At 43.4% G+C, this 20,614-nt stretch overlaps 1 protein-coding gene across 1 annotated transcript in view; it reads right to left on the reverse strand.

Moving 5' to 3' along the window:
• LOC310876264 (MAM domain-containing glycosylphosphatidylinositol anchor protein 2) overlaps positions 1-20,614 on the reverse strand; it is a 355,337-nt gene that overhangs the window by 49,557 nt on the left and 285,166 nt on the right. Inside the window, 1 exon segment of the mRNA XM_083789750.1 lies at positions 14,748-14,925. Coding sequence (XP_083645876.1) covers positions 14,748-14,925 — 178 coding nt within the window.

Genomic DNA, 20,614 nt, shown 5'->3' on the forward strand with positions numbered 1-20,614 from the left:
TGAATACGATTAAAATGACAGTGCTGCCGCGCTTCTTGTATTTATTTCAAATGATACCCATTCTACTTACTAAAGCCTGGTTTAAAAAATTAGACAGCAACATCACTACTTTTATCTGGAACAAGTCAACTCCAAGGATAAAAAGGGCTAGCCTAGAGATGCCCAAGTGTGATGGGGGGATGGGCCTGCCAAACATTTTATTTTATTACTGGGCAGCTAACATGTCCAAGTTGACATATTGGCTCTCCATGCACGAGACGGGTGAGGGTCCAACTTGGGTCTCAATGGAGCTTAACTCCAATCCACAGGTTCCCTTGATTTCTGCCCTGAGCTGCCCCTTGCCCTTTGGCTCTGACCTGCAAAATCTGAACCCAGTGGTCAAAAACTCCATACAAATTTGGTTCCAATTCAGAAAACATTTTGGCCTCAAGGAGGCAAACACACTCCTTCCATTGGTTGGTAACCACCTATTCCCCCCCATCACAGAACGACGCAGCCTTTAAGGTTTGGCACAGATCTGGTCTGGTCTACTTTGAAGACCTCTTCACTGAGGGCTCATTTGCCTCGTTTGAATTCCTGAAACAAGACAATGACATCCCGAATAACCATTTCTTTAGATACCTGCAGGTGCGCAGTTTCGCTCAAAAACACTTCCCTTTCCCATCCCCGCCGTCTAAGACTGTTATAAACACAATACTTGAACTCCATCCCTTGAGGAAAAAGAATATATCAAAAATGTACGAAGTACTACAAAATATCAAACCCCCTTCATTTGATAACACTAAATTGGCTTGGGAAACAGATCTGGACGTCACGTTATCGGACGATTCTTGGCTTAATTGTCTAAGAAGAATTCACACCACCTCCTTGTGTATAAGACACGGCCTCATCCAATTCAAGGTTGTACATACGCTCCACTACTCTAATGAAAAACTAGCCAAGATTTACCCTGGTTTTGATGCTGGCTGTCCGAGATGTCAGCACAAGCCTGCCACGCTGGGTCATATGTTTTGGTCATGCCAATCATTAGTCAGGTTTTGGGAGAAATTTTTCGAGGCAGTGTCTTATGTATGTGGTGGAACGGTGGACCCCTGCCCGGTGATTGCTGTTTTTGGGGTGTCTCCAATCGAGGAACGGCTCACGGATCTTCAGGCAAACGCTGTGGCATTCACAACGCTTTTGGCTCGTAGATTGATACTTCGACAATGGAAGTCGGGGAAACCTCCCTCGTTCAAACAGTGGGTCAAAGAGGTTCTCTCCATGATTCCCCTAGAGAAACTAAGGTACAACCGTAGTGGTTCTAAAGATAGATACATTATGACTTGGACCCCTTTCATAGAGTTTGTAGAAAGTATACCTTTCACTTAAACCCATATTCCCTTGTACAATCTGATACCTCACACTAAACCTGACATTGGGCGACCTCTGGTTGGAGGCCCTCAGTAAGTAGACAGTTGGATATAGAGCAATTTACTATCTAAACTGAAAGATGGATACAATGTATGTAACCTAGATACCATACCCTGATGGAAAATGCTGTTTATTTTATTTTATTATTATTATTATTGTTCTTCTTACTATGTTCATTAGTACTTTCAAAACTAGTTTACTAATTACTTTTACTGTCTTGTACTGTCTGTCTTTGTTTTATTTGTCTTGTTCTGACCTTGATTGGGGGGGAAGGGGGATATTTACATGTTGGATACAACAAAATGTACACGTATGTTTTTTCATTTATTCATCAATAGAAATCAAAATAAAGTGTTAAAAAAAAAGAAAAGAATGTCTCATCAAACTACTTTGAGATACATGGGTCCCTCTGTAGACTCAGAGGAATGTTTACACTTCACACCTGAATCCGAAGCTATTGTTCTAACTGTTTGCCCTCCTGGGGTGAATAAGCTAGAATCTTCCAGGTGACCGGCTGGTCACTCTTGGTCACTGACTTAACTCTCGGTAAACTATTCCAAAGTTAAAACTTAAAGAATGACTTTCAACACTTTCAACAATAATGAGGAACACTATGAAACTAGTAAAAGTTAGTACAATGTGGACTGATTTAAAAGGTATTATGAGACTATAAGATTATAGTGTTCGCTCCATTGGGTTAAACCGTGTTAATTCACTTCTTAAAATAGAACGTTCAGTTCTATTTTTTAGTTCCGTTAAACATTGCCTAACTATAAGTCTGTTTCCGTTTAATATACTTTTAGTTATGATTAACTATGTTCATAAGAGTCTGTTCAGTTTACATTTAAGTCTTGTTAAGTTTTAACTATGTATTCATTATATCTGTGTATAGTCTAAAAATTAGGACTCAGGTTCCTTTGTCCTAGGTCCCGCCTTCTCTCCAACCGGAAAGAGCTCCGTATGTCCGGGAGAGGAGGGACCTAGTTACAAATAAAAGGACAGGTTTAAGGGTTGATCGAGGTTCTGCTGGATCCGGTTGCTCACTTTTGGCTGAACGAGTTGCTGTGTGTTTTTAATCCAGAGTTCCCAGAGGACGTTTTTTTTCCTTTGTGCTTTTGTCTTGACGGTGCATTGTTCTTTTGAATGCAAATAAAGACGTCTGCTTTAAACTCACTTCATCTGTACCTGACCCGTTTTTTTCCTACATTTGCTGCACGCTGGTTTTTGTTCTTCAGAAAAGAAAAGATACCTCAAAATTCAACAGCAGCCAAAGTATGGAGATCAGATCCTCCTGTTTGTAGTATCCACTGAGCTGAAGCCCTAACTGCTCCCAATGAGCAGGTCGGTTTGCATGGTTTCCTCCACCGTGTGAAAACACACACACACACACACACACACACACACACACACACACACCAGCAGCATGCCCTCAACCTCTTTTTCCTGCCTCAGTGAGTTGGGAGGGAGTACAAATTGGCGCGGCGAGGAAGTGAATCCTCAACGGGCGTCTGTGTGTGTGTTTGTGTGAGCTCTGATGTGGTTTAAACTTTCAGCGACGGGGGAGTGGAGTGGAGTGGAGTGGAGTGGAGTGGAGAGGAGAGGAGAGGAGAGGAGAGGAGAGGAGAAGAGAGGAGAGGAGTGGAGAGGAGAGGAGAGGAGAGGCCACTGAGGGAACACATGAGCACATGGCACTCGGTGAAACCAAACCAGAGTGACCTTACTGTGACCTCTTGGCAAAGTGGCTCGCCCAGCAGCCAGCAGAGGTTATTTATCGTTAGATAGACCAGTGGCACTCAATCATTTTCAGGTCAAGGACCCCCACCTCAAATTGATATTTATTTGGCTGCATGGTGACCCCCATCAGAAAACATGTGGTGTCAGGGACCGGCCGTATAAGAGACATTTTAATTATGTCAAACGCTTTTACAATTCTTCCATGTTTCTATAAATGCACCACGTCTCTGTCTGTCTGTACAGTATACGTGTGTACGGCTGTAATGCACGTTAACTCGAGAACCGTTAGCCTCACCGACACCAACACACGCATTCCACACCCCCACACGGAGTGCAATGCCGGGTGTCGAGTCGGTCGGACCCATGGTTGTTCAGAACCGCCACAAAAGGCCTCTGTCCGGGCTCTGGACATAATGGAGCTGGCCCGTTCTGATATCACAACACTATATAGGAATAAATGGACACAGAGACAGAGAGACACATACAGAAATCTCCATATATGGGCATAAAAGGGACACAGACAGATGGGTGTAACGGGTACTCAAAAGCCTCGTTTGGCATGCCTTTTTGACAAATAACTCCATATATGGGAATAAATGGGACACATACATAATAACTGGGTGGGGCATGCAATTAGTATTAGCCATTGATCACACCTGATCACCCCCCTACGGGCACTGTTCTAGTCATTTTTAATTTAAAACATATGATTTGCGACGCCTCTTATGGCTATTTTATAGAAATAACCAAACTATAAAATATTGTTACAGTGGTCATCTGGGGTCCTCTGGGGGCAGTGAAAAAGAAAAAGAAAAATAATCAAGAAAGAAAAGGAGGAAGCAGCAACACTGTTTTTAAAGTGACAGGGCAGCTTAGGGAGGCGTAAACCTCCCGTATTACCGTAAATCTCGGGAGGGATTGGGGGAGTGAAGTCCAAACAGATGCAGAGTTTGCCACCGTGGCAGCCTTTGAGAGAGTGTCTGTGGGAGCTGGGTGACACCGCCCATCTCTCATCGCACGGCTGGGGACACTATAAGCGCTTTTGTGTCTTCTCCCAGTGCTGGCTCGCCAGCCGCCCCTTTCTCTCTCTCTTCGCGCCTGGCGTTCGTTGTCAGGATGATGGCTCGTCCTGTCAGCCTCGTGATGAGGAAACTCACTCAAACTCTGATTTCAGACGGCTTCTATTTATGCTACATCATCACAATGCTGGGGAGGACACTTTACGTTCTTTCTTTCTTTTTCTGTTGGTTTGCCTACTCACTCATAACCGTCAGGAACTAAAGAAACTGACGTCAACAAATACAAACTAGACTAAGGCCACATTTTCAACAAGAACGGTCAGCATTCTCATTTTTTATCGAGCCTTTACACGAAAGCAACCATTTAATGAAAACTCTGCATGCCAAGTCGCTAGGTGGCGGTGACGGACCGCCATATAGACCAGTCACCCATCTACAAGAAGTGTGACTTCCTATCAAGGCTTTGTGTTTACATCATGGTTTACATTCACCATCGCTATGGTCTACATTTGTATTTGTAGGATGAGCGGGGCAAGGGACCGCTTGCTCATTCTAGTCTCTATTCTATTAATTCTATTCTCGTGAAAAGGGGGCCTAGTTACTTAAAGTTACTTTTAGTGCAGTAGCTTAGGGCCATATTTTAGAGAAATGTGGACACGGCAGACAAAAGCGCCATATCTTTGGAGATTTAGATGATTATCCCAAAAGATTCATTAACAACTTCAGACCTTTTACTTTTCAGGATTTAAACTAAAAAAGTTAAAATCTGGAGGTTTCTGCCCAACAGCGACGATAATACACATTATGGTACTTTTACTTAAATTGAGTACAACTTCAACCCACTGCCGTCGAGAGCCTAACAAAGAAGAAACACTCGGTCCACTGACTCCCCCCCCCCCCCCCTCCTTCGCCACGCCTGTTTGTGGACGCAGAGACAAATTGCCCCCTTGATGAATCACAATTACGGCATGTAACATAATTACGGGTGCGACACAATCATGGCAAATTACTTTGAGATCGTACAAACATTCATTTCCATTTGCTCTCAAGCTGTTCTGTGACATCGTCTCTGTCGGGTGGAAACCTCATATTGTCCACTTACACTTATTACAGGATTCTAATTTAAAACTAGATAGTTGCAGATCTACAAGTTGAAAACGCATTGCTTTGCGCCGCGTTTCGAGCTTGCAGATCTTCTACTTTTGATGCTTTTTGTGTGACGCTGTAGTATGATCAAGTAGGGCGTTAATTTACGAAAAAAATAAAAATAATGATCGTTTCTGCCCAACAGCAACGATGTGTAGCTAATATGAAGCCACTCTGCTGGCTGGCTGCCTCTAGCCTCAGCAGTATATGATGACTATATCAGCGACTCCCAACCTGTGGGCGGCCCACTGGTGGGCCATGGGGATGTCACATGTGAGCCCCCTAATAGTTATATATCTAACCAATATTTGTCCGTTACATCAGTCGTTCTCTCTCTCTAATCACTGGCATCCTTTAAAACAGGCCTGGAAATCCACCTTTCAGCAGGCCAAAGGGAGAGAGAATGATCACTTGATGATCACTTTATTTTATATATTTTATGGAGGGACAGACAGTAGGCTGACAGGAAATGAGGAGAGAGATGGGGAGAAGACATGCGGCCGTCGGGATCCCGAGTCGAACCCGCGGCACACTGCCAGGTGCCTGGACCACTGAGCCATGGCCACAATGCCAGGACCACTGAGCCATGGCCCAGGCCACTGCCAGGTACCTGGACCACTGAGCCATGGCACACTGCCAGGTGCCTGGACCACTGAGCCATGGCCCACTGCCAGGTACCTGGACCACTGAGCCATGGCCCAGGCCACTGCCAGGTACCTGGACCACTGAGCCATGGCACACTGCCAGGTGCCTGGACCACTGAGCCATGGCCCAGGCCACTGCCAGGTACCTGGACCACTGAGCCATGGCACACTGCCAGGTGCCTGGACCACTGAGCCATGGCCACAATGCCAGGTGCCTGGACCACTGAGCCATGGCACACTGCCAGGTGCCTGGACCACTGAGCCATGGCACACTGCCAGGTGCCTGGACCCTGAGCCATGGCACACTGCCAGGTGCCTGGACCACTGAGCCATGGCCCAGGCCAGAATGATCACGTCTACCTTAAGGTCTATTCATACTCCAGTGTTAGGTGATAAGGTGACCACCGAAAACTACAACATGACGTCACGCAGCGGTGGTAAGCAACTCACCGCTCACCCAAACTCATATCTATATTTTTACTAACCACCGAAAGGTCACCTTATCACCTAGAACTGTATGAATAGGCCTTTAGACAAGTGATCACCCTCTTTACACCCCCTTTTTTCACTTCATATAGTGCTTTATATTTTGTGGTGATTTTAATATTTGGTTGTTGTTTTTCATGTCACTAGACCTGTACGTGCCTGTCGGCCACCGGCCTACTTGATAACGATGCAACTTTGGAACCTAATAATGCCCGTTGTCAACTTGCCATAGCACCCGTTTTAACTGTCTGTCTGCGTCCCACATGGAGATCTCTGTTGTATCTGCCTGTCTGCCTGTGTCTGAAGAGGGCAAACTGACTGACTGTGAAAAGTGGACTGTGTGGATTTAGGTTTAGGCTGATTAGGCCAACTGGCAGAGGTGATTCCCAGAGCAGCCTCAATTGGCTGAGGCAGAGGCTGGCAATTGCACAGGTGAGGGGATTCCCACTGGCAGAGCCTGACCAGAGGCTTTTATGGTGGTTCTGGAGAACCGTGGGTCCGACCGACTCGATACCGGGCACTGCACTCCCTGCGGGGGTGTGGACAGCGTGTGTCGGATTTTAAGTCGGTGGGGCAAACGGTTCTCGAGTTACGTGCAGTACAACCGTACACACACACATGTGTGTATGCTATCCGTTTAGACTTAAGTGTTTGAATGTCAATGAATCAAACAGGATCTGACACAATTTTTTACCCAAATGTCAAGATTCAATTTATCCCCTGGGCAAGAAGGCGGGCTCTATTTGCTCAGTGTTTAAACATTTAAGCACCTGCACAAGGACACAAGGTTCAAATCCGGAAGAGGAAAGTTGTACAGTGCTGCTTTAAGAATCCTGATACGATTTTTGACATCTTTTTTATTTCTTCTACTGGAAGTTAGGGAGCTACAAACCGCATACAAGCCACAAGCATCTAGCAAAGTTCAACACTGCTTGAAGCGATATCTTGTCCCATCGACACCCTCTGACCTGCTTCTCACATCTCCCATCCCGCCTGCGGTGAGAGGAGATAATACTGGACTCAGTGGACTGTGTTTCTGTCACGCATCTAACGGGGAGAGAAGCAGCGTCCTCAGGACGTGTTTGTTTTTTTGTTTCCCGATGTGCAGCGCATGTTTTTAATAGCACAAAACATTTTTGGAAACTCCAGCAGCTTGCCGTTGCGCAAGTGCGTGCATTAAACTCGGGCGCCTGGAATCGCTTTTAGGCTTTTGAGGTGCTTTTACTTTTGTAGGATATTTTTGGATACTTTTTATTCAACTACAGTCTTTTGTATGATTTAGCTGGGGATTGAACCCTTACCTCCCACAATCTCAGGGCGGACACTGTATAAGCACAAAGCTCAAGTAACATTTTTAATGCAAGTCTTTGTGTGTCATTTATTTTCTTTTTTTATCGCATGATTTTGTAATCCATTTGTCAGTGTCAATCACAGTGTCAATTATCTTCTAATGTAATCCTCCCCTCTCCCTTTGCCAACCTTGAGAAAGGAATTTCTATTGTGGTATTATTACTTTTCGTTGTTGTCGGACAGAAACCTTCATCTGCATATTCTAACTTATTTTTTATTAATTAATGTACTACTTGATCATACTACGGAGAGTCACACAAAAGTATAAAAAGTAGCAGATCCATAAATTCGAAAGCCATGCTCTTCGAGTTGCAGACGCGCTACTTTTGCTATTGTTGAATTTGAGTCCTGCATGACAAGTACGTTTTTGGACATAGGCCTACATTTTACTAAAGTAAAAAATAAAATCAGAGTACTTCTACCAACAACTATAGTCTCTGTCAGGCTGACAGTATGCTGGATGAGAGAACAGAGCAAGTAGCCCTGCAGTGGTAATTAGCCCAGTGTGTGGTTGGCTCTCTTCACTTTCCATCTCAACATACATCTTTGCTACAAATCTGCATAGGCTGCCCTGGGCACAATCATTGCTGTGGTGTCACATTAAGCGTAGCTTGACACAGAAGCATTGCATACAGCTGGCCTGCAGGGCACCACTCCATGGATTTGGGTATAGGTAGGTACTGTAGGTAGCTAGATAGTAGGTAAGTATAGGACTATAGGTATAGCATAGAGTTAAAAATAGAGGGAAAAGGAAATTCCCACCCATCCACTTGTATGGAGTTGCTCACCCTGCGCATATACTCCCTTTTGGGAGAGTTTGATGAGTGGGGCCTGACCCTGTGTGCAAACTTGTGAGTCGAGCCCATTGGTCAAAAACGTTTTCGCTCATTCATGTGTCTGGCCCCAGCCCAAAACATCATTTACAATTCTGTGCCTATCGGTACATACTTCGGACGGCGCAAGCGAACTTTGCAACGTTCGGCACAGCGACCAGCTAGCTCGCTTTAGCTCGCTCGGCTAATCAGAGGACTAATCTATCAGAATGAGTGTTCTAGGTACAGTAGGTACTGTAGGTATTTAGGTAGGCAGCAAGGATGCGGCAGTAGCGATGAAACAAAGCTACAGGTTAAAGTTTGAGGAAAAAACACAGAATATAGGCCTAGTAGGGTAACACTATTTCAAAACCGGTTAAAAATATAACAAAGTTCAACAAACAATATGAAAGTTGACACCATGGGCTGCCGAGGTTTGCATAATGTACAGTGGAGGAAATAATTATTTGATCCCCTGCTGATTTTGTAAATTTGCCCTAATACAAAGAAATGAGCGGTCTATAATTTGTATGGTGCTTTTATGTTAACAGATAGAGACAGAATATGAACAAAAAAGTCCAGAAAAAAACATTACATAAAGGTTATAAATTAAATTCCATTTGATCAGGTGAAATAAGTATTTGATCCCCAAGCACATCATGACTTAATACTTGGTGGAGAAACCCTTGTTGGCAAGCACAGAAGTCAGACGTTTCTTGTAGTTGGTCACCAGGTTTGCACACACCTCAGGAGGAATTTTGGTCCACTCCTTTTTACAGATCCTCTCCAAATCCTGAAGGTTTCGAGGCTGTCGCTTGGCAACTCGAAGCTTCAGCTCCCTCCACAGATTTTCTATGGGATTAAGGTCTGGAGACTGGCTAGGCCACTCCATGACCTTAATGTGCTTCTTCTTGAGCCACTCCTTTGTTGCCTTGGCCGTATGTTTTGGGTCGTTGTCATGCTGGAAGACCCATCCATGACCCATCTTCAGTGCTCTAGTTGAGGGAAGGAGTTTCTTGTCCAAAATCTTACCGTACATGGCCCCGTCCATCAACCCCACAACGCGGTGAAGTTGTCCTGTACCCTTAGCAGAGAAACACACCCAAAGCATAATATTCCCACCTCCATGCTTGACGGTGGGGATGGTGTTCTGGGGTTTGTATTCAGCATTCCTCTCCCTCCAAACACGACGAGTTGAGTTGATGCCAAATAGTTAAATTTTGGTCTCATCTGACCACATCACCTTCTCCCAAGCCTTCTCAGAATCATTTAGGTGTTCATTGGCAAACTTCAGACGGGCCTGTACATGTGTCTTCTTGAGCATGGGGACCTTGCGGGCACTTTCAGGATTTCAATCCATTACGGCTTAATGTGTTTCCAATGGTTTTCATCCCCACCGTCAAGCATGGAGGTGGGAATATTATGCTTTGGGGGTGTTTCTCTGCTAAGGGTACAGGACAACTTCACCGCGTTGTGGGGTTGATGGACGGGGCCATGTACGGTAAGATTTTGGACAAGAACCTCCTTCCCTCAACCAGAGTACTGAAGATGGGTCATGGATGGGGCTTCCAGCATGACAACGGCCCAAAACATACGGCCAAGGCAACAAAGGAGTGGCTCAAGAAGAAGCACATTAAGGTCATGGAGTGGCCTAGCCAGTCTCCAGACCTTAATCCCATAGAAAATCTGTGGACGGAGCTGAAGCTTCGAGTTGCCAAGCGACAGCCTCGAAACCTTCAGGATTTGGAGAGGATCTGTAAAAAGGAGTGGACCAAAATTCCTCCTGAGGTGTGTGCAAACCTGGTGACCAACTCAAGAAACGTCTGACTTCTGTGCTTGCCAACAAGGATTTAGTCATGATGTGCTTGGGGATCAAATACTTATTTCACCTGATCAAATGGAATTTAATTGCCCAGGCCGTGGCGTAACGGTCTGGGCACCGGACTGGTAATCCAGTCGCAGTGTGCCGCGGGTTCGACTCCCGAGCCCGACACGGCCTTTACTGCATGTCATCCCCCCATCTCTCTCCCGTTTCCTGTCAGCCTACTGTCTGTCCCTTCAAAAATCAATAAAAAGGCGTAAGCCGCAAAAAAATATCTTAAAAAAAAAAAAAAAAAAAATGGAATTTAATTTATAACCTTTATATAATGTTTTTTTCTGGACTTTTTTGTTGATATTCTGTCTCTATCTGTTAGTGTTAACATAAAAGCACCATACAAATTATAGACCGCTCATTTCTTTGTATTAGGGCAAATTTACAAAATCAGCAGTGGATCAAATAATTATTTCCTCCACTGTATGTATGCTGTATGAGGCATAGAAATAGAGGCGTATACACTACAGTATAAATTATGTATGGTAAACGTGTATGGCAATAAGCAGATTTATGACCTTGGCGCAAAGCGACATGTAGTAGCATGTGGGTCTGCTATTTTCACTACTTCTCAAAATTATTTTTATTTTTATGGAAATTATATGATTAAGTTATTTTTTATTCATGAAATACTTTTGAAAAACGTTGGAATTGTTTTTAATTGATTAAAAGTTGTTTTTTACTCGTTGAGATCGACCCATAAAAAATACTGGTCAGCAATCCATAGATGGCCGTGAATACTGAAATGAAGTGCTCACGATATCTTATCTGTATTTCAATCCAGTTCACTGCAACTCAAACAGGCTGTGTGAAGCGCAGCAAATATGACAAAATGTCACAAAAAATAAAAGAAAACATAACTTGCATCTCTGACTCTCTCTAATCCCAGATGAGCTGCCGAGAAGCTGAATAATTTACAACCACGGCACAGGCAGCCAGAGCGAGTCAGAGAGATGGAGAAGGAGAACACAGTCCCAGTCACGTCAGTTTGTCTCTGCAAACACACACGTGAGGTGAGTAATTCGTTCACCGCTCTGCTGCTAAGCTTCATGCATGATGGAAAGAATTCCTTACACGTTTTACTTGAGTAAAAGTAGAAGTCCTGCGTTAAAAAACATACAAACGTATTGGCATCAATACTTTGGTACTTACAGTACCAAAGTAAAAGTACTCAATGTTTAAAATGCATAAATAGTAGGCATAATAGTAGTAGTAGAATTAATTCATCCCCATGTTTGCGCCAAAGCTGGGGGAAATTATATCAGTGACACTGTACTTTGTATCCAAATGACTGACATGATTGTCACAGAAACTATATGCTATTATAGTTTAACTCCAGTACAAACAAAAACCACAAATCACAATTCATAGATGAATTAAGTAAATGCTACTATACTGAATCCAATTCAACTGACCTGCCAAACGCTTTACAGCTCACCATTATGTAATCCAGTCAAGAGAACAGCTGCTATAGGGAACATTTCTGATCAAACAAAGCCCAAGAAAGATATTTCAGCCTGAATGCAACAAGGAAGACAGCACCCTCTGATTTCAAACTCAAATTATGTTTAATGAATTCACATTGACGCGTCCCTCCTCATGCATACCATGCATGCTATATCTCTATCAGTGCTCTTTGTCATTATATGACTGCTGACATCAAGGGGAAATAATCTCTGATTTGGTCACGGATCAATCACCAATGACACTTTGCAGCTGCTGTCATCCCTGCATGCCTCTGGTGGCTGGGAAATATATCGATCCGGATGTAAGACTAGCTATCGCCTATCTCCATCATAATACAGTGTCACACAGAAGCATCAAAAGCAGCAGATCTGCAGGCTCAAAACGGCTTTTTAAACCAATGACCCATCTGCTGGGCCATTAATTAGACAATTTACAATTTCAATTTTACAATTTAGGCATTTAGCAGACACTCTTAATCCAGAGCGACTTACATTAAGCAAGAACAAAAAGCATGGGAATACATCACATAAAAGCATTTATCATGAAACATGCGTGAGCTAAGAAAGTAACAGTGGAATATCTATATAATGAAACTATACATATCCCAGGAGAGCTTCCTTTCCCACACACTAGAGAGGAAAAGGTACTAGTAGTGATGTTTTACTCAAGTAAAACTATCAATAATGCAATATAGAAATACTCTTTTACAGGTAAACGTCCAGAATTCAAAATGTACTTAAGTAAAAGTGCAAAGGTATTGGCATCAACATGTACTTAAAGTACCAAAAGTAAAATAACTTTTGCAGAATGTCCCATTTCACAAATTTTCAAATGCATACAATGTATACAAATATTTTGTATACATTGAGACCATTAGATCGGTAATTTTCAAATGGCCGAAATGTGTAGAGGGCCAAAGTGGTTAATGTGTGTTTTGTAATAACAATCTAAATCTGGTAACTAAAGTATTCAAATCATTGTAGAAGAGTAAAAGTTTAATATTTGCACCTGAAATGTAGCGGAAGTAAAAGTACAGAAGTGAAACTACTGCAGTATATTAAAAGTACCTCAACATTGTACTCTTCCACTACTGTGCTTGTGAGGGACAAATACAGCCTCCTTGATTCTGGATTGAATTGTGTACATGGCCCCTTCTGGGGTTACTGTCACTGTTCGAAGACTAGTGGCTTCAAAGACCATTTGTAATGGTCAGAGTCACAAGAAAAGCGCCCCAACATCACAAATCCCCTGGTTGAGAACAGAAGTGCCACAAAATGTCTCGAATCCCATAATCCCCCATGTATGACTTTTTGACACACGGCGCGTGCACACACCACTGTGCACACGCGCATATACTCGCGGACACAGACGTTTGCAAAATGCCTAAAAGCAAGGTGAACTGCAGGGCTAGTACAGTACTGTAACGTCCCTAATTCCCATGAATTGAAATCATTTGAGAAATCAAGGCAAAACAACACCCATGCACTGCACAGCAGGAGGGTTCACAGGACACAAAGCTCTAAGTGAACTAAACGCTATTTAGACCACTTTGGACATCTAATTATAGGTATTTAATGATTTATTAGATACACGTACAATGGACAAACGAGAAACAAAATGACACTACAGTCAGTACAGTGTGTACTTGAAGAAGTTGCACGGCACAAATTGTGCTCCAGCACGTGCGCGCGCGCGCACACACACACACACACACACACACACACACACACACACACACACACACACACACACACACACACACACACACACACACACACACACACACACACACACACACACACACACACACACACACACACACACACACACACACACACACACACACACACAGAGAGAGAGAGAGAGTTCAGCACCCGCTACCTGCCTCCACTAATGAGCAAAGCCTCTCCTATTAATTAACAGGTAAATTGACATGGCTGTCTCAGTTCACCAAGTAGCCTAGTACCCACCAAGGGTACTTGATGAGCCGTCGAGTCATGCACAATGTTCATCTTCACCTAATCACTTTAAATTGATAACATGGTCATAGTCCGCTCAGTCTGTGCTGTCCCCTTTGTGATACTCACATCGTTTTTGAATTAGTTTTAATGTGGAGAATGAGCGCTCAGATTTTGTGACGGAGACGTGTATGTATGAGGAGGAGCATCTGAAATCCAGCGCAAACTTAACCAAAGTAAAATACGTGTCTAATTGGGGCAATGCACGTGTCAGTGCCGCAATGCTGCATAGTATGCTCGGCATCACTCCACATTCAGGTCTCTGATTACCCATAATGGCACTGGCAATCCCCATAGTCCTCCAGTCTGAAATACATGGGCATTAACAGCCATTAGCCCTTTGGGGTTTTGCCCACTCCAAGCCTAAATAGCCCCCCGACCCCCGGCCGGACATTATACACCCTGCCGTTGACCGGGCCATCCGCCCAGCTGTGTACTGTGTAATGGGGGGTTGGGTGGGTGGCAGCATCCAACACTTTTTACTGATTATTTCCACACTAACACATTGAAATAACGACCCGTTTCTGTTGCACATACGCCTCAGAAAGTGACAGTATGTATGCTGCAGCATAACCCTATAAAACCATGCATAAGGAATACCTTATGTACAGTATGTATCCTTATACATTGAAAACTGATTTGGCTTTAAAAAAAATATATATATATATATCCCCCAGAATTAAGTTACTAATGTTGCTCTGGAGACGGAAGTCTGGAGCTCTCTGGTGGAGCTGTTGCCCCCGCGACCCGGCTACGGATTTGAAGATGGATGCCGTATATACACTCACCACTGTACGTGACGATGCGGATGGTGGAGTCTCCCTCTCCGAAGCGCGTGATGGGCGTGAGGCGCACCTCGTAGGACTCGGGTTTGATGAGCTCTGTCAGGTTGTGTGTGATGAGCTCTCCCTTGTCGATGCTCCCCTCTACGGGGATCTCCTGCTCCCACCAGCGCTGTTGGCCCGTCTGCGTGGTTGGGAAAGGAACAGACAAATGTTTAACCCATGTAGGACTCATCTGTGTCACCCGATAGCTTTTAACCACTTTAACCATTATTCTTTTAACTTTAGCTGTTGGAAAAATAGCAAATGTACAAGCTCATGTGCCGCAAATCTTTGAATATAATATTCTTTCACAGCGGACGTTTTTAACGCATATCTTTGCTTCTGGGGTGTCCCTGGAAGAACATATGTACTGATCGGGGTCTGTGGCCGAATACATATTTTGACGGTCCTTGACATGAAATAGTTGGGGCACCACTGACATAATAGGTTTTTCAGAAAACTGTCATGACATTTCATAGAATATGGTCTAGGTCTTATTGGGTTAAAAAGGCTGCTGGGTGGGCAGTGGTGGAAAAAGGACTCACATTTAAAAGTATCAATATTGAAAAGTAGAAATGTGATTGTGGACAGAGGGGAAAAATGTCATCGAGCGACCACAGCAGAAGCAAGCTTTGCCTAGCGACGTACGGTACGGTAAATATAAAACAGCCTATTCTGGATTAATAATAACATCCCCAAAAACACGCCAAAGGCAACGAGCGCCATTGGGAAAGACGTCAAAGATGTCAAAGGCAATGAGTTAAAGTACCAAAAGTAAAAAAAAGTACTCATTATGAAAATTTCTAATAATTAAAACCTACAAAGTAACTAGTAACTAAAGTGATGTGTGTGATAGGAACCACTTGAACCCTACTATCCCTTTTCTGGGATGAACTTTAGCAAGCTCACAACGTTGTGAGCTTGTTGACTGGCTATTTTTTGGTAAAAAGGATTTGTGTAGCAAGAGCAAAAAGGTAATTAAACGTTAAAAATACGCATTACAGTTACAACATGAATCCAACATACACTGATGATAGTGCTGTCAAACAAGTCTATGAAATCTATGAACAGTTTTAATCTGCAACATAATTTTATACAAGTGGGGGTGCTTCATCTCTCTCCCAGCTAAGGGATCCTTACCGTCCTTGGCCTGAAGAACGATAAAGACCCCTGCAGTAGAGCCACTTCAGACTGCAGTTTAAAAAAAAACACGTGTCAAAATCTCAAGGCACCCGCATTCATCATAGCGGAAATAGCAGATGTACAAGCGATCTACTGTACGTATGTGACACATTCTGAGCTTGTAGATATTTTGCCCTATTTTTGAAAAATGTGTGTAAATCTTTCTCAAAGCTGTTTTTGCCCATAATGACAGGGATGCCGGGTAGAAACTGTATCTGTTCAGTATCAGTATCATGTATGTGTTTATAGGGTATAGAATTTGTTTCCAAATTGGGAAACATTGAAGGAAGCATGCATGAGCTCAGTTCGGGGCCCTTCCCAGGTTGGCAGAGGGAGACTAGCGCCTAGGATTACAGCTCAGGCAATTGGCACCCGGGCACCGGGTGAAAAATGGGTTACATAGGATAGAAAAAAAAGAAAATCTCAAGACCTGGACTAAAAAGTAAATACTAAATGGAATAGTTGTCGTTGCATTCCATTTACTTGACCATCCCCCCCCCTGTTTATTGACTATGGGTTCATGCCACTTTACTCAAAATGTTCTTGATTTGGATAATAGCGTCTGCAATTCAAAAGCTACCATTACAAAAAAACAATGTCTCCACTTCAAATATAGTAATGACTCCATTCAAAAGGTATTTGGCGGTGAGGTGGCGTAATTACAGTAAGTGCTATGATGTCTCAGTATCCTGTCATTAAAAGACTGAACTATCTTGAACTCAGAAGATAATATCTTGTCTTGTGTGTGTGTGTATATATATAGTTTATGAGGAACAAATATGTCTAAGCATAAAACTGCTCTTCAAATTGTCTTGTGATACAAAGCAACATTTTTTTAAACAACTGAATTCCCGAGGGCGCTATTGTACTTGTCCCAAAGAAGGCAAACATTTTTAACTCAACATCTTTGCTTCTGGGAGGTCCCTGGCACAAAATATCTTTTCAGATGCGGTTTGGCAGCCTAACACATAATTATAAATTTGGGGGTCCTTGACACAGAAACAAGTTTGAGAGAGAGAGAGAGAGAGAGAGAGAGAGAGAGAGAGAGAGAGAGAGAGAGAGAGATAGGGAGAGATAGATAGAGATAGAGATAGCCAATGAGAGATAGAGATAGAGATAGATAGATAGATAGAGAGAGACAGATACCCTTTTCCACCGCGGTTGTTCGGTTCTCTAATATTGAACCAGTTCAGAGTGTCTCCACTTAAAATTAATTGGTTCAGAACCCTAAAAATTGGCTCGGGACAAAAAAATAAGAAAAAATAAGAGAGCGAGACAAAAGCCTGCCGGTTCCGTGGAAGTACCGAGGTTCCACGAATCTATAACGGAACCAGTTCTAGAACCAAAGATCTTTTAGTGGAAAAAGGGCCAGAGAGAGAGAGAGAGAGAGAGAGAGGGAGAGGGAGAGGGAGAGTGAAAAGGAAAAGGAAAGGCATTAAAAGTGGTCGGTAGTGTATAGGTGCGAGGACAGTACCAATTAAGTCATTACCTGGAAAATGTGGATGCTCCACAATTAAGGCACAATTGTTGCCATTACAGCTGCAGTAGTACAGGGATAAACGGAGACGCCTTCCTACACGACACTAGATAATTGCACATGATTTGCTTGTCTCTGCCAATGCTTTTAAATCCCCTGTGCTCCTCTCTCTGGACCAACAAAAGGCCTTTCAAGGCAGGTTAATTGGAAATAATTACATGGTATGGGCTCTGCAAAAAAATAATAATCGTAGCCTATGTGGTGCGAACGTGCGTGCGTTCTACCGCAAAGGAGAAAGACAGAGATCTCAAATGCCAATCTCATCTCGTTCAAAGCCGATAATTCCACATTTTCTTTCCGTATCGGAAGAATTGAAATGCATAAACCACGTACGTTTAGGGATAAGTGGTAACGGTTGGCGCAAGATAGTGCCCAAGACCTTTCTTCCCCGTCAGCAACTCTATCTAAAATGACACAGATGTTTTCCAAGATTTAAAGGTACGACAACGTATAGTCTGTCCAGTCTGAATGGATGAAGTTCATTTTAACTTCTTAAATAAATAGCCTTTTTTGCCAGATGAAAACTGGCTTATGATCTCTGCTGTTGGCTATGAGGACCTTGGCGCGACCTAGTCCTGATTGGCTGGCCGAGTCATACTCTGAAACGCCGCCTAAGCCAATGGGAGTCGACCCCATACTATGAAATGCCGCCTAAGCCAATGGGAGTCTGACCCCATACTCTGAAACGCCGCCTAAGCCAATGGAAGTCGACCTCATACTATGAAATGCCGCCTAAGCCAATGGGAGTCTGACCCCATACTCTGAAACGCTGCCTAAACCAATGGAAGTCTGAACCCATACTCTGAAACGCTGTGTGGAAGTCTCAACCAAGCCCCCAGTGATGCTCTCCAGTGTTGAAGTACTCGGCCCTAGTGGTTGGAGCGTGAACTGCAGGCGGACCCGTGGATTCATGACGAGGAAACCCTGTGCAGCTGGGCTTTAACATTGAGCACTCTGTTGCACTTCCGCATTTGACCACCAAAATTTGGTGGTCAAATGTGGAAGTAGAGGGTTCTTCCAGGTGCTTCAAAACGCCACTGAGCAACTTCCACTGAAATGAATAGTGGGGGGGCGGGGCTATCGCTCCGGTTCAGTCTCTATCCTTGTATTACTCTATGGTCTCAACCATGAGCCCCCAGACTTCCATTGAAGTGAATAGCGGGGATATAATTATTATAACTCTTTGGTCTCAACCCTGAGTCTGTAATGCCACAGAAAAGGAGAAGGCTTGTTTCACCTGGCTGTTAATGATACGCGTGTCATTCTTATTTCAAAACTTATTTTCCTGGTTTTGGATCCCATTTATTAGCATTGATGTTAAGTAACTAAGCAGTACTGTAGTTAAGTACAATTCTGTGGTATTTGTTTTTTACTTGAGCATTTCCAATTTCAAACTCTTTTACTTACTACATCTCGGCCCCAAAATGTTTTACTTTTACTCCACTACATTTATTTGAAAATCTTAGTGTACACGTCGCATTGTGAGCTTGCTTTTGGTACTTCAAGAACATTTTGATACCAATACTTTTACTCAAGAAAAGGTTGAATTCCGGCCATTTACTTGTAACAGAGTATGTCTATTGCAGTATTGATACTTTTCCCAGCACTGTTTAATGGCCGTGCTACTGAGACCCATCATGCTCTCTGCACTCAATTAAGGTTTGTGTTCTTATTACCTTTTGGGGGTTTTTCTCTGCCTACAGAGACTCAGTCATATCACATGTTTCACCTACAGAGACTCAGTCATATCACATGTTTCACTCCCTACAGAGACTCAGTCATATCACATGTTTCACTCCCTACAGAGACTCAGTCATATCACATGTTTCACTCCCTACAGAGACTCAGTCATATCACATGTTTCACTCCCTACAGAGACTCAGTCATATCACATGTTTCACTCCCTACAGTGACTCAGTCATATCACATGTTTCACTCCCTAGAGAGACTCAGTCATATCACATGTTTCACCTACAGAGACTCAGTCATATCACATGTTTCACTCCCTAGAGAGACTCAGTCATATCACATGTTTCACTCCCTACAGTGACTCAGTCATATCACATGTTTCACTCCCTACAGTGACTCAGTCATATCACATGTTTCACCTACAGTGACTCAGTCATATCACATGTTTCACTCCCTACAGAGACTCAGTCATATCACATGTTTCACTCCCTACAGAGACTCAGTCATATCACATGTTTCTCTGCCTACAGAGACTCAGTCATATCACATGTTTCACCTACAGAGACTCAGTCATATCACATGTTTCACCTACAGTGACTCAGTCATATCACATGTTTCACTCCCTACAGAGACTCAGTCATATCACATGTTTCACTCCCTACAGAGACTCAGTCATATCACATGTTTCTCTGCCTACAGAGACTCAGTCATATCACATGTTTCACCTACAGAGACTCAGTCATATCACATGTTTCACTCCCTACAGAGACTCAGTCATATCACATGTTTCACTCCCTACAGAGACTCAGTCATATCACATGTTTCACCTACAGAGACTCAGTCATATCACATGTTTCACTCCCTAGAGAGACTCAGTCATATCACATGTTTCACTCCCTACAGAGACTCAGTCATATCACATGTTTCACTCCCTACAGAGACTCAGTCATATCACATGTTTCACTCCCTACAGAGACTCAGTCATATCACATGTTTCACTCCCTACAGTGACTCAGTCATATCACATGTTTCACTCCCTAGAGAGACTCGGTCATATCACATGTTTCACTTGATTGCGGCAACAGTTCATGACGAGGGTTTTATGGCAAACTTTGAAAACCAGTGTGGTGCCAATCAGAGAGAGAGAGAGAGAATGTGTGTGTGTGGTGTGTGTGTGAAGGGGAATAATCAAAGTGACAGAATCCTGATCCAGATTGCCTGCATGTAATTAGTCTGCCTTCCCATTGATCTGCCTCCGTTCTGACTGCGCGCGCACACACACACACACACACACACACACACACACACACACACACACACACACACACACACACACACACACACACACACACACACACACACACACACACACACACACACACACACACACACACACAGTGAGTGGCACATCAATGGTGGGAAG

This window comes from Protomyctophum parallelum (genome assembly GCF_964188405.1).
Source record: "Protomyctophum parallelum genome assembly, chromosome: 19".
Classification (NCBI taxonomy): Eukaryota; Metazoa; Chordata; class Actinopteri; order Myctophiformes; family Myctophidae; genus Protomyctophum; species Protomyctophum parallelum.